Source organism: Leptonotus elevatus, chromosome 1 (assembly GCF_054856555.1).
Source record: "Leptonotus elevatus isolate MCC_2025b chromosome 1, RoL_Lele_1.0, whole genome shotgun sequence".
Classification (NCBI taxonomy): Eukaryota; Metazoa; Chordata; class Actinopteri; order Syngnathiformes; family Syngnathidae; genus Leptonotus; species Leptonotus elevatus.
The window spans coordinates 42,487,750-42,499,842 of record NC_141239.1 but is presented as its reverse complement, the minus strand read 5'-3'; the positions used below and the strand labels follow the sequence as shown (position 1 = coordinate 42,499,842).

The window sequence follows — 12,093 nt, the reverse complement described above, 5'->3', positions numbered from 1 at the left end:
ATCTGCCGAGGGAGCCGGCTGATAGTCCCTGGCCTCTGATTGGCTCGCCTCGTGCCGTGCTGTATTGATGCATTCACTGACTGTTGGGTAAAAAATATCGCTCGTGAAATTGAATTTTGAGCACACACAAAAATTGCCGCATTTAATATTTAAAACAAATTGAATACATATAGAACATTATAAATCATATTGCATCCAGAGGAAGATGATTTCATAATATAATTGCGTTTGTGGGAGCTTCGTGGTTAAGAACATTTAGAAATTCAGCAATTATTAAATGTTTCACAAGTTTTTTTTTTGCCATGGCTCAACACGCCACTCAACATTAAGGAACAGTAGACAATGATTGGTTGATAAGCTTATCTACACGCCGTACCCAAGCAATAGTTTTGTTCATAGGACCCAGTACACATTTTTTACCCATATCTGTTAGGATTGCGCGGCTCAGAAGACTTATCACTACCTTCCCGTGGCCTGGGTGGACAGTTGTACTGATTGAACCCAACCAGAAGGCTGTACATTAGCGACGTGATCAAATCTAATTTAATCGTAACAAAAAAATAATAATACGAAGTGTCAGCGACGTGCGGTGACAGGAAGAATAATTAAATACTTGTGTTTATAAAAATTAACATTTGTGAGCAAATCTTCAGTACAAATTTATATTAATCGTTAACTGTCCTTGGCGTGGGGGAGGTTTGGTTCCAAATGCTACATATATATATATACTGTAATCTGCATCTATATGAATTGTTGGTTACGTTAGTGAAGCACTCACGTTTTTTTTAAAGTGTACGTACCAGTATTAAAGTGCTTTCACAATTTGTAACGGCACTCAGTAGTGACATCTGCTGGTCATGAATGTACACACTGAGAAGAGATACTTTGATGCCGTCGGTACAAAAACAGACAAGAGCGCAGTATTGCTGGAGCAACACATGACCTTGGTTTTTATTACGTGTACAAAACAAGTGCAAAAATAGTGCTTCATGAGAGCTACACAAAGTTGAACTTCAAAACCAAAATAATTCAAATGTTACATTGAAATGTAAATGCATTGTTCAAAGTGGCTACAAAAAGAGTGACAGATTTGGATTCACAGCGTTTTTTTAAGTGCAAGCAGCTGGGGAGGGGGAAAATGCCAAATTCTTAGGTGTCCCTTTCAAAACAACGCATAGTGCAAACGCGCAAGGCGGCATCGCTATTGCATACATCACTCTAATACACCGGTTTGCTAGCGTTACAATCACTTTCTCAATGACTAGCAAGTCCATTTGGCTAAGACAACAAGGCAGCGTTAAAGCAATTTGAAATTGTGTACCACAATGAAAGTCTGGGTCTGGAATACGCGTTAAGTACATGATTTCTACTCTTGCACAGGGGAACTATAGGATGCAAGTCTAAAAATGTCCCTAAGTCTGCCACTGATGTGTGAGCAGCTTGAGTGAACTACATGAACGAGATTGACAGCCTGTTGAGCTATATGAATGTGACTGTAGGCATTTTGGCTAGTGCAAAAAGAAGAAGAAAAAAAAAAGGCACACGAAGATTCTGGCTAGCTACATATGAAGCCCTTAAACTCTCCTATTTGGGAATTGATCAGCCATCCCATCCCACACCATGTTTTCACAGGATGGCGCAGCTCTTCTTCTTCTTGGCTTCCTTTTTGCCCTGCTCGTGGGATGGGCCCCTGCGCTTGTAGAAGCTGGAGAAGCACGCCGCCGCGCACATGGGCTCTTTGAGCTCCAGCATCCACCTCCCTTCGCCGTAGAAGCGCAGCGAGCCGAGCTCCAAGTCGGTGACGGTTTCCGTCTGCTGCAACACCAGGATCTCCAGCAGGTCCAGACCAGTTTGAACCGCCTCCACGCCCTCCGCGCAGCCCAGGGTGATGTGGGCACGGCTACCCATCGGCAAGGAGGCCGCGCCAGGGACGGAGGACTCCGCTTCCTTTTCTGCGTCGGCTGGCCACAGCACGAGCTGCTCCTCGGTGAGGCTGACACGGGCGCCGAAGGTGCGAGGCGTGACAAAGAGAGCGCTCACAGTCAGATCAAACACAGTGCCGTACAGCTCTGAGACCGCCTGAAAAAAAAGGAACCAAATACATCAGTGGCAAGATCTGATACATAAAATAAAGTAGCGGTTCAACAGTAAATGTAATATTTCATGTTCATTTTTCTCTTGATCGTATCGGGTTTCCACATAGCTGACAAGTGTAACGGCTTCGCCGTAAACCAGGTTTCCCCAATCTTGGTCCTCAAGGGCTGGAGTCCTGCAGGTTTTAGATCTTTCAGTCCTCCAACACACCAGATTCATATCATCAGCTCAGCAGGAGCCTGACAATGATCCTCATCTTTAGAATCAGCGGTGTTGGAGGACAAACATCGAAAACCTGCAGGACCAAGATTGGGGGTCTTGTTCACAGAAATCATGGCAAAGCACTACATTATTGCTTTTTTCCTAATTCTTCCAATTCAGACCCCGTTTAAACTGTTACATTGCAACATTCCTTTGAAATATTTAGTTCCTAAAATGACAACATATTATTCAAGTTGGAACTTAGATGCCGTCGGGTCGTAATTCTCGCATCTCCAAAAATTACTTTTTCAAAACTCCAAATAACCTCTTGCTGCTTGAATTACCAAAGCACATTGTTCAAGTTGGTAATCCAACTTGTATTGCTATCAAATAAATATCAAAATGAACCTTTGTAACTGGCCAGGTCCTGCTGCACTGAAGCATTTCAGATATCCTTTTTCTTCAAAGGGATACTTGACTCATTGAGCCTTTTTCAGCAGTAAGATAATATTTTGTCTATAATGTGATATCTTCATTATTTTCCATGAACAATTAACACCTTTAAAAATTCATTTTAGCCACTTTATGTCGACCGAAGATGACATCACCTGTGCTGAGGAAACGGGTAACGACCAATCATGGCTCAGTTTGCTGACCAAACCCAGAAAACAGGTGAGCCGTGATTGGTCGTTACCCGTTTCCTCAGCACAGGTGATGTCATCTTTGGTCAACATCAAGTGGCAAAATGAGTTTTTGAAGGTATCAATTGTACATGGAAAATAATAGTTATCAAATTCATTCTGTACAAAATATGAACTTTATACTGTTGAAGATCTCAATGATTCAACTATCCCTTTAAAAACAGGCTTACTCTAATTATAACCCAACATTACAAAAATATTTGTAATGTTATTGTACACATTTTAGAACCTTGCAGCTACTGGGAAAATATAATTCTAGTAGTCGTTTAAATTTCATCCACTTAACAAAAAAAATGGAAAACCATTTGCTTAGCTTTTTTTTTCTGTACCGATGTGAACCCAACTGCAACCTTAAAACTAAGGTACGTGCCAAACATTTTTTTTTTTTTGGCATACCATTACTTCCCTACAACTGGCTCAGGACTGCTAGTTTCTTTCACAGACTATTTGTTTAGACTCAAAACTGAATTTTAGCAGGGGAGTTAAATGCTTTGAATGGATAGGTACGTTAGTATGTGTCAGTCTTTCACTTGCCTACACTACTGCTGTAGTAAAATCATAAATCACAGGGAATATATTTGTATGGAAAAAAACAATAACTTTTAAGCCATAAAGACAAGGGCGACTTACTGGTATCTCTGCATATTCTTTGGCCCCCGCTGCCTTCCCATAGTCACAGAATTTGGTGGTGCAGTGGAGGCTTCCTTTGCCTTTGAAGTACTGTTCCAGAGGCACTTCCTGTCCTTCGTTCATGGACGCTGCAAAGACGAGGAAAGATGAGTCAGGGGCATTGGTGGGTACTTAAGTACAGATAACTCAATCTACTTTTTTTTTAGGACTTTGATTTCTTTTCTCCCTGCATCTGAAGAGATCTATACTTTATACTAATTAGTCAAAACAAGCTTGTTTAACTCATTCACTCGCAGCCATTTTCACTGAAGCAACCCCCTTTGCTGAATTTTAACTGATTTTGCATGGCCCACAGAATATTGTGTTTTATTGCTTTTTTTGGTTTTGTTTAATTAATTACATTACATTACATTAATTACATATTTTTTAAATATTGTGCTCTATTGCTATTTTTTAATATTGTGATCTATTGCTATAAAAGCATGGAACCTACCAAAAGAAAAAATTGAGTCCTCTTTCTTCAGGAAAAAAAAAAGTATATTTCTATCTGTTTCCGTTTTGTAGCAATTAGCATTAGAATATAGCCACGTTTCATCAACATTCACAAATCAGTTTTAAAGTTTGAGAAAACGGCGTGTTTGCAACATGGCCCTGGTTGAGCTCATACTCTGCTGCCACTATTTTGTAATAACCACCATTGATTCACCCATTCTCTGCAGTTCAGAGGCTGTATGCTCTAGCATAAAAAACATTAAAACATATAAGTATGTCTTTGGGACACTGGTAATATTTAAAGTAGAATGTATTTATACGTTTTTGGGAGCAAATGACTTGCGCGCTTTCAACCTCCACAGATGGCAATATGACCAAAAAGGAGGAAAAACAAAACACAATTGAGCTAGTCAAACCAAGAGATTTTGTCGTCAGCAGGATTTGTGGTGAATGGGTTGTCTTGTGCCAGGCTAGCAATCACCATACTTTGTTTGGATTCATTTTGCACGTTATTGCATAATTTGAAAACTGGTTTGTACTACCAGATAGTTTTGTAGTATGGTAGATGTCCACTGCATTGTTTTCTATATAAAACCAGTTTTATAAATAAATAATGAACATTTAATGTAATTTGAAGGAAAACTACTATCAGGATATTTATAAGGCACCAACTGCCAGGTTATTTATTTGTGCACATTTCAGAGTCTGCATCATTTTACTCAAGTCAAATGACTAGTTGAATTAGTACTTTTACTTTAACCAGTCTAAAGTAAATCTCTGGCCCAATCTTGTGCCTCTAATTTGATAAACAAGCAATCACTGCATCCACGGAAAGCTTTGGAAGCCTGATCTCCGCAATTCACCCTCCTTGACCATTTTCAAATCCAAACTAAAAACCCGCCTCTTCAAGATTGCCAACACACTTTAAACTACACTGCTTCTTTATTTTTATCTTTTTTTAAATTATTATTCTATCTAATCTGTAGAATTTTTTGTTTTAAATTGAGTTTTTAACAGTTGTACAGCATCCTTGAGGGTCTTGAAAGGTGCTTCTAAGTGAAATGAATTATTATAAAACAGGGCATGAGTTAGGATGTGAATCATATGTCGGGCACTCGCAGGAACATTCATAGTGGCCCCCACCCAGTGGCAGCAAAAATTCAAGACTAGTGCGCAAGCAGTTTCACTCACAGCCAACAGCGTTCTTCTTGAAGCCATCCAGTGCTGTCAGGAAGTCGCTGCCCATGGACCCGAGCTGATCCTGCACGGGCGACAGCAGGAACCAGCCAAAGAAAAACGGCAGGCGCAACTCATCCAGTTGGCGCTTCATGGTAGTGATGGCGGCCGGCTTGCGTCCGGTCAGCTTGGCGAGCTGCGGCACGTTCACGCTCCATTCCGTGCGCGGCTCAAGGAAGACCGCAACCAGCCGGTGCTCACGGGCCAGCTCGCCCAGACGGGCCAGCCGCTCCTGGGAGTGGTTAGTATCATCCACCACCACCAGCACTGAAGGGGCGTCGGCACAGCAGGCTGCTACTGCCTCATCCAGGGCCTTGTGCGCGTCTGCGCCAGGTTCTGGCTTATCTGCGTAGTCGTTGGCGCAGAAGACTGAGCAGTGGTCCTTGTAGGCATCGGCCAGGGCGCGGGACAAGAAGGTCTTCCCGCTCCCCGGAAGGCCTCTGATGACCACCAAGGTGCGAGAGCTGCGCATTGCATCTTTGGTCTTCTCGTGCGTCAGGATGGGGAATGACAGGGACTCGGCAGAGGGAACCGTCGCCTCCATGTCGGGCACGGCATCACTCGACTCTGCTGCTGTTGGATCTTGCGACTTGACACTTACTTCTTGCTTGCCTTCTTTCTCAGGCTCTGCAGAGGGCATTGCTTCAGCATCAGACGCTTTCACCTTCTCATGCACAGATGCTTCAGCTGGCTTCTCCGCAGACGCTTCAATTTTCTCACCACCATTTTGAGACAGAGCCTCCTTGACAACTTCTTGTGCCTCAACTACAGCCTCTACTTCCTCCTGAACCTGCGCTGGGCTGGGAGGTTGTGGTCCCTCTGGCTGTTGTGGCACGGCCTCTTCCTGAATTGGCGGCACTGTTAGCTCGGCTTCTGGAACGGGCTCGGGTGCTGGCTTTGGCTCTTCTGGCACAGCAACAGGCACGGATGGCTCAGCTTCAGGGCTTTCGCGAGGCAAGTCATCTTGGACAGGTGCGGTGTCGTTTCCGGCCGCGTTGCCACCGCCGTTCACTACCGGCGGCTGCTCCCCCTCCCCTTCTGCAGCTGCTGGCTTCTCAGACTCTGCGGACACCTCCAGCTGCATCACTGGTGGTGACACCTCCTGTTGTGGACTCTCCGACATGTCAGAAACCTCACCGTTGTTTTCAGGGTCCATTTTTGGCTCAAGAAGGTCAGCACTTCACATTAACATATACCTTAAATGCAGCACACAAAGGAAAACATGTTAGGCTGATCCATAGTCAGCCATTTTATTTTTGTAGTTTTATCCTTTTAACCAGCAATATGAGCAACCTGACATACACCAGTCACAACATTACGTACATTTGCAAACTGTTATGAGATCCAGTACATCTATAAAAAAACAACAACATGTTTTTAAACTTGAACTTGAAGGTTCTCCAATCCCCTTCTCCTGGTCATCCCGAAATCCACACTGAAGTTTCACGGAGACCGGGTTTGTAAAAGGGCAGCAAGTGTTTAAATCACACCTAAAGACATTTTTAGTGGTATGGTATTTTTAGAATCACTTTGGATTAACAATGTCAGGGGATATGTAGACTGCTGTTCGATATTTTGAAGCTCTCATGCACCTTTAAATGTGTATAAAATACAATTGAATGTGTAAAATGTAATTTAATTGGATTTTTTTTATAAACACCAGCAAATTTAAATACAATTATAATAAACTTAATAAATAAATAAATTTAAATACAATTATAATAAACTTAAAAAATAAATAAATAAATTGATACAAATTGGGAATGTAAAAAAACAACAACTGAAAAACCAATAAAAACTTTTTTCTTTTACCCGCAAGAACTCTGGGCCTTTTGATAATTTACTATTTTTAATTGCATATGTTTATCATGGAGGTAAACTAAAGTAACTTTATTCCCCTAAACCTGTGATTCCCAACCAGGGGTACACATATAATCTATTTCCCAGTTCAATAACCTGTGGCACAGCCACTCCTAAATCACAAGAGCTGCATGTCAACTCAAGTTTTATTAAAGCGCAGATAACTGATGGGGAATAAAATAAAACTGCTACACTGTGGGTCTGGTGATAATTCTTGTTTTGCCTCTGACAATGCCCATGTAAGGGAGTCTTATTTAAAAGGAGCTCCAGTTTTTGTGGCAAACATTATGAGTATGTGCAAAATATTTATTTATTTATTTTTTAAAAAGCTCAGTAAAGACAACAATGCCCGAGAATTCGATGTAAACGGAATTGTTTGAGTGAGTTAGTGAGTCTGGGGGTTGGAATCACTGCCTTAAACGCATACATCCAAAACTCTGGCATTGGGGCAATGAGACTATTCACCAAGGACTTTTTTTTTTCACACTCGTTTTTTTGTAGGCTGGGCAACTGTTTCTGATAGTTGCAATATTTTAAATCATGGTATCAGGGGGCAGACACAAAATGTCCCCCAACATTGCTACAACGATGCAAAGTAGAAACACAAAGGCCGAAGAGACAAAAGGCAGTTACTGTAATTCCTTTTTCTAATGATAATGGGTGGCACCTGGCGTCAGACTAAACAGCGCCATCTACCGAACGCGTGGCAACCATTTTGATTCTTTACCAAAATGTGTGCTTAGTTTACCAGATGTGTGAACGTGTCGTGTCACGAGACGGAAATGCTTCCCCAAAACCACATTTACGCCGGAAAAAAACAGAAAACACTTAATACTTAGATTTAATAATCACGAAAATGACTCACCAATAACGAAACTAAAACGAACAATTTCCTTTTTAGTTACCATACCGATGCCAACAGCTGTTGTGTGGGTGACGCAGTGGATAAACGTTGTGCTGAAACTGATTTTTTTTTAAAAATAAAAAATAAAAAGCAAACTTACGTATATTTTCAAATGCAAGAGAAAGAGGGTGAACTAAGACTAACATGGCATACAGACGATTAACATGCCAGTCAAACAAGCGGATTACAACAAGCTATCATTCTCGCCTTTGTGTAGAGTACAGAGCCGACTTGAATGGTTCAGTTTCCTCTACACCGTAAACAAAAAAAATATAATTAATAAAACGCCATAAAAAAACAGACGTACGAGAGGTTTTTGTCTTTCGGAGTTCCAACTTACCAGCATTCGGTGTACCACGCGTTCCTCGGCGTAGAATGAAAAGCTAACCTGGCACGCCCTCGCACGCGCGCCGCCTCTCTTCTTCAAGCCACAGTGCGCGCCCGCACGGCAGCGGGGACGCGCACGTTGGGCAGGGACCAGGGGCACGCCCTTCATCAACCGGAAGTGGGGGTAAAATGAAACTGCGAGGAACTGAAACCTCGTGCGATATTTTCATCCCAAGTTTTTGTTTTTACTGATGCAATTCAATAAAAATAATGACAATGTTAACATGTTAATAATAATAATAAGAATAATCATCATCATCATCATAATAATAATAATGAAGCGATGGTGATGCCACGCTCTTCGCAGCATGCTTTTCAAGTTTGCAGACGTCTGTTTGTTATGAGTGTCGTTGTTATGCCTTGAAGATGAAGACCAAAAAATAAATAGCAAAGGGTAAGAGGTGGGATATTTAAGCTCAAACGTGGGTTCAAGGGAAGAAGTCTGCAGTGCAGTGGTGTCCAAACTCGGTCCTCGAAGGCCGGAGTCCTGCAGGTTTTGGACGTTAACCTGCTCCAACGCACCTGTTCCAATGAACAGGATTGTTATCAGGCTTATGCAGAGCTTGCTGATGAGCTTCAGGTGTGTCGAAGAAAAGAAACATCTAAAACCTGTAGGACTCTGGCCCTCAAGGCCCAAGTTTGGACACCACTGTTGTGGTGTCCTACTGGCTCTTTAGTAAAACGTGTGCAGGTTCCGAAGAGGAACGGGCTGGCGTTTTGCCCCGCTTGCTTTGTTGCCTTTGAGAGTCTTTGGGTTGAGGACGTGGGGGCTTCTGCTGGTTCCAGAAGTCAGCGCAGTCGTCCAAGTATGTCAGGCAGCCCTGGATGACGTCCTGCAGTTGCTCGCCGTTCCTCGTCTTGCCTTTCACCAAGGCTGCATGGCAGCATTCATCCAAACATGATTAGATGATTAGTTTGCAGTAAACAAGGACATATGCATTAGGGGCAGATGGCACAATGGGAAAAGAGTAAGATTCAAATTTGCATTTCAAGATATGCAAATTTTTAAATATTTATTTTGTCTGACTACATGGCTGCCAAGGAAATGATAAATAGTTAGATATCGAAACTTTAAACACACAACCCATTTATTACAATTATGATGAAAACAATGCTAACGTTTATGTGCAACATACCTTCATCCTTTAACAGGTTCTCCAGATATCTCCTGTCCTCGTAAAACTCCCCCAGGTATTTTTTTGACTTCTTCTCCGTCTTGGACACGTGTGGCTTCTTGGCTGTTGTCATCTCCTCGGTTAGATTGTTTGTGTTAATCATAGCAATATGTAGAGAGATTAACTGATGTGTGACTACCTTTGCATCTTTTTGCAGTATGCCTCCTTTTAAGTTCTGTTTGACGGCAGCAGAGACTTTGTGGGGACACGCATGGATAATGAAAGGGGAAAAAAAAGTATTTAGACAGCCCTCTTAATCAATCAAACCATCAGGAGCTCTTAGCTTTTCGTTGACGTACCGGTGACGGCGTTCTCAATGGCCTCCTGCGCTTTGTGGATGCCCTGCTGGAACTCGTGGACTTGTGGACGCAGCTTCAGCCCTTGGTGGTAAAACACTAGCGCAAATTCAAATTCCCCCAAGCAGTACAAAGCCTCGGCCTTCTGGTACAACCCCTTATGTAAAAAAAATAAAATGGTATTGATAATTTATTCCATACAATGGTTTGCTGTGATGTTGAAAACACATACCTCAAAAAAGGACTGGTCTTCTTGAAGTGAAGCTTCGGCATCCCTCAGGGCTTTTTCGTACTGACCCATTTTTAGGTAGCATTTGGAGCGGCCCACGAAGCAGTACTTGTCCTTGGGTTTTAGTGTCAAAGCCTGTTATATGATATAGTTTTCCCACGTTTATTGCTGGAGTTACATTTAAAACAATATATTTTTAAAAAAGTATTGTCATCTTTACTTTTAAAATGTATTATATATGTTTTAAGGCTTTAACACCTGTCACCACACACTTTATACACTTTTCTTAGACAGGCATTAACATTTTCCTCACATTTCTCTCGTTTAAACACTCTCAATTTTCAAACTTTCATAGACTACAAAAAAGTACACTAGTGAAAAAAAACCATGCAAAATTGCACTCATAAAAAAAAATCTGTGAAACAGTGAAGTCGCAAATGATAAACCGGAACCATTTCGTTGGTCATTTGGAACTGGTTTAGGTTCAGTCCGCTGCAATGTTTAAAATGCGTGGGCTGTGCAGATCCATCCAAGTATCGATAGAATCGATACTAAAGTGAGTGTCGGTATCGTATCAATATCGTATCGATCCTTTACATTTATTTATTTAGATTTCTCATGGTGTCCCGAGCACAATCCCTTTGTAGTGCATCAAATATTATGGTATTTTAAGCCATTTGTCCTATTTAATAACATGTTTTTGTTTTTTTTTTTTTCAAAGTGAAGACTTTCTTTGGGTCTAACAGCAACAGAAAGCATTTCTAACTAGTTGAGTAGGAAGTTGCAATGTAAAAAAATGTAAGTACGTATCTGGTCTAGGAATTCCGGTCCCTGTCGCTCTTCTGCACTCAAAGAAACCTGACGTTTCTTTGAGTGCAGAAGAGCGACAGGGACGGAAATTATGAAGATTATTAATTTATTACATTGCAACTTTAAACAACAGTATAGAAATGTTTCTGTTGCTGTTTCAGAACCCAAAAAGAAAGTTTCATTTGAAAAAACAAACCAACAAAAACATGTTATTAAATAGGACAAATGGCTTAAAATACCATAATATTTGATGAACTTTAAAGTACGTGGTATCGGCGATACTGGCACCAGTATTGAGTTGGTATCGATCAATACCAAAATCTCAAGTATTTGTACAGCTCTAGCCCCCAGAAAGAAGCCTATTTCCATTTTTTCCTCTCAAATCTACACGCCCATGCTCACAGCTGTAAATCAGACCATATAAGCAGCCCCAAAAATGAATTCTTTAAATCCATTTTACAGCTATTTCTCAAGGAAGATAATTCTCATGTTATATTAGTGGTAAGATGGGGTGTAACAAATTTTTCTTAGCTTTTATATATATACATTTTTTCTAAGGTAAATTAAGAAACAATATGCATTTCCAAGTCAAGTTGGATGACTTATATGCAACCTATATAAACTGAAAATGGTCATTAAAAGAGAAGTAATTTTCACTATGAACATGGAAAACGTTTGTTTAAATCTGTCTGGCTTCTATTCATGCCAGCGCCATTTTTTTTTTGAACTCTGAAAAGTTGTAGGTCGTGAGCACTCACCGTGCTGTATCTCTCCACCGCCTTCTCGCATTCCCCCTTGAGCAGCAACCAGTCACCATCCGCCATTAAAGTGGAGAAAACACCCTTTGTCTTTGGACTTTTGCACTCGGACTCTGTTTCGGACATTTTTTCTGAACGAATTTAGCCTAATAAGCGGCACACAAACACAAACGCACCCGAAGAGACGCCTCTCTTGATCGGTAACCTGGCAACTGAGCTAACAAGGCTAACAGCGCCCCCGGCTGTAAAATGGGTGGAATTGCTGAATTTCTCACCTGACAGAACATTAGGTACGCTTTCAATGAAGGTGTGGGAAATAA

General features: G+C 41.4%; 2 protein-coding genes across 2 annotated transcripts; both read right to left on the bottom strand.

The window, feature by feature from the left end:
* Nucleotides 1-923: 923 nt before the first annotated feature.
* On the bottom strand, nucleotides 924-8,563 carry cnp (2'',3''-cyclic nucleotide 3'' phosphodiesterase). Its single transcript, XM_086059831.1, has 4 exons — nucleotides 8,459-8,563; nucleotides 5,310-6,550; nucleotides 3,627-3,754; nucleotides 924-2,079 (listed from the first exon to the last, which is right to left on the bottom strand). The coding sequence occupies exons 2-4, from the start codon at nucleotides 6,508-6,510 to the stop codon at nucleotides 1,627-1,629; spliced, it is 1,782 nt and encodes a 593-aa protein (XP_085915957.1). The 5' UTR covers nucleotides 6,511-6,550; nucleotides 8,459-8,563; the 3' UTR covers nucleotides 924-1,626.
* Nucleotides 8,564-8,680: 117 nt separating this feature from the next.
* odad4 (outer dynein arm docking complex subunit 4) lies at nucleotides 8,681-11,966 on the bottom strand. Its single transcript, XM_086084281.1, is given in 7 exon segments — nucleotides 8,681-9,210; nucleotides 9,213-9,379; nucleotides 9,642-9,753; nucleotides 9,820-9,875; nucleotides 9,980-10,133; nucleotides 10,209-10,340; nucleotides 11,774-11,966. Coding segments are annotated over 7 exon segments (876 nt in total). The 5' UTR covers nucleotides 11,900-11,966; the 3' UTR covers nucleotides 8,681-9,081.
* Between the last annotated feature and the right edge of the window lie 127 nt (nucleotides 11,967-12,093).

Bases quoted from the DNA above. Each gene is read 5' to 3' on its own strand.
- cnp (XM_086059831.1), bottom strand. From the start codon at position 6,510: ATGGACCCTGAAAACAACGGTGAGGTTTCTGACATGTCGGAGAGTCCA. The intron at 3,755-5,309 runs GTGAGTGAAACT...TCGTCTTTGCAG, and splicing joins CAAGAAGAACGCTGTTGGCT to CGTCCATGAACGAAGGACAG. The intron at 2,080-3,626 runs GTAAGTCGCCCT...CTTTTTTTTCAG, and splicing joins AAGAATATGCAGAGATACCA to GCGGTCTCAGAGCTGTACGG.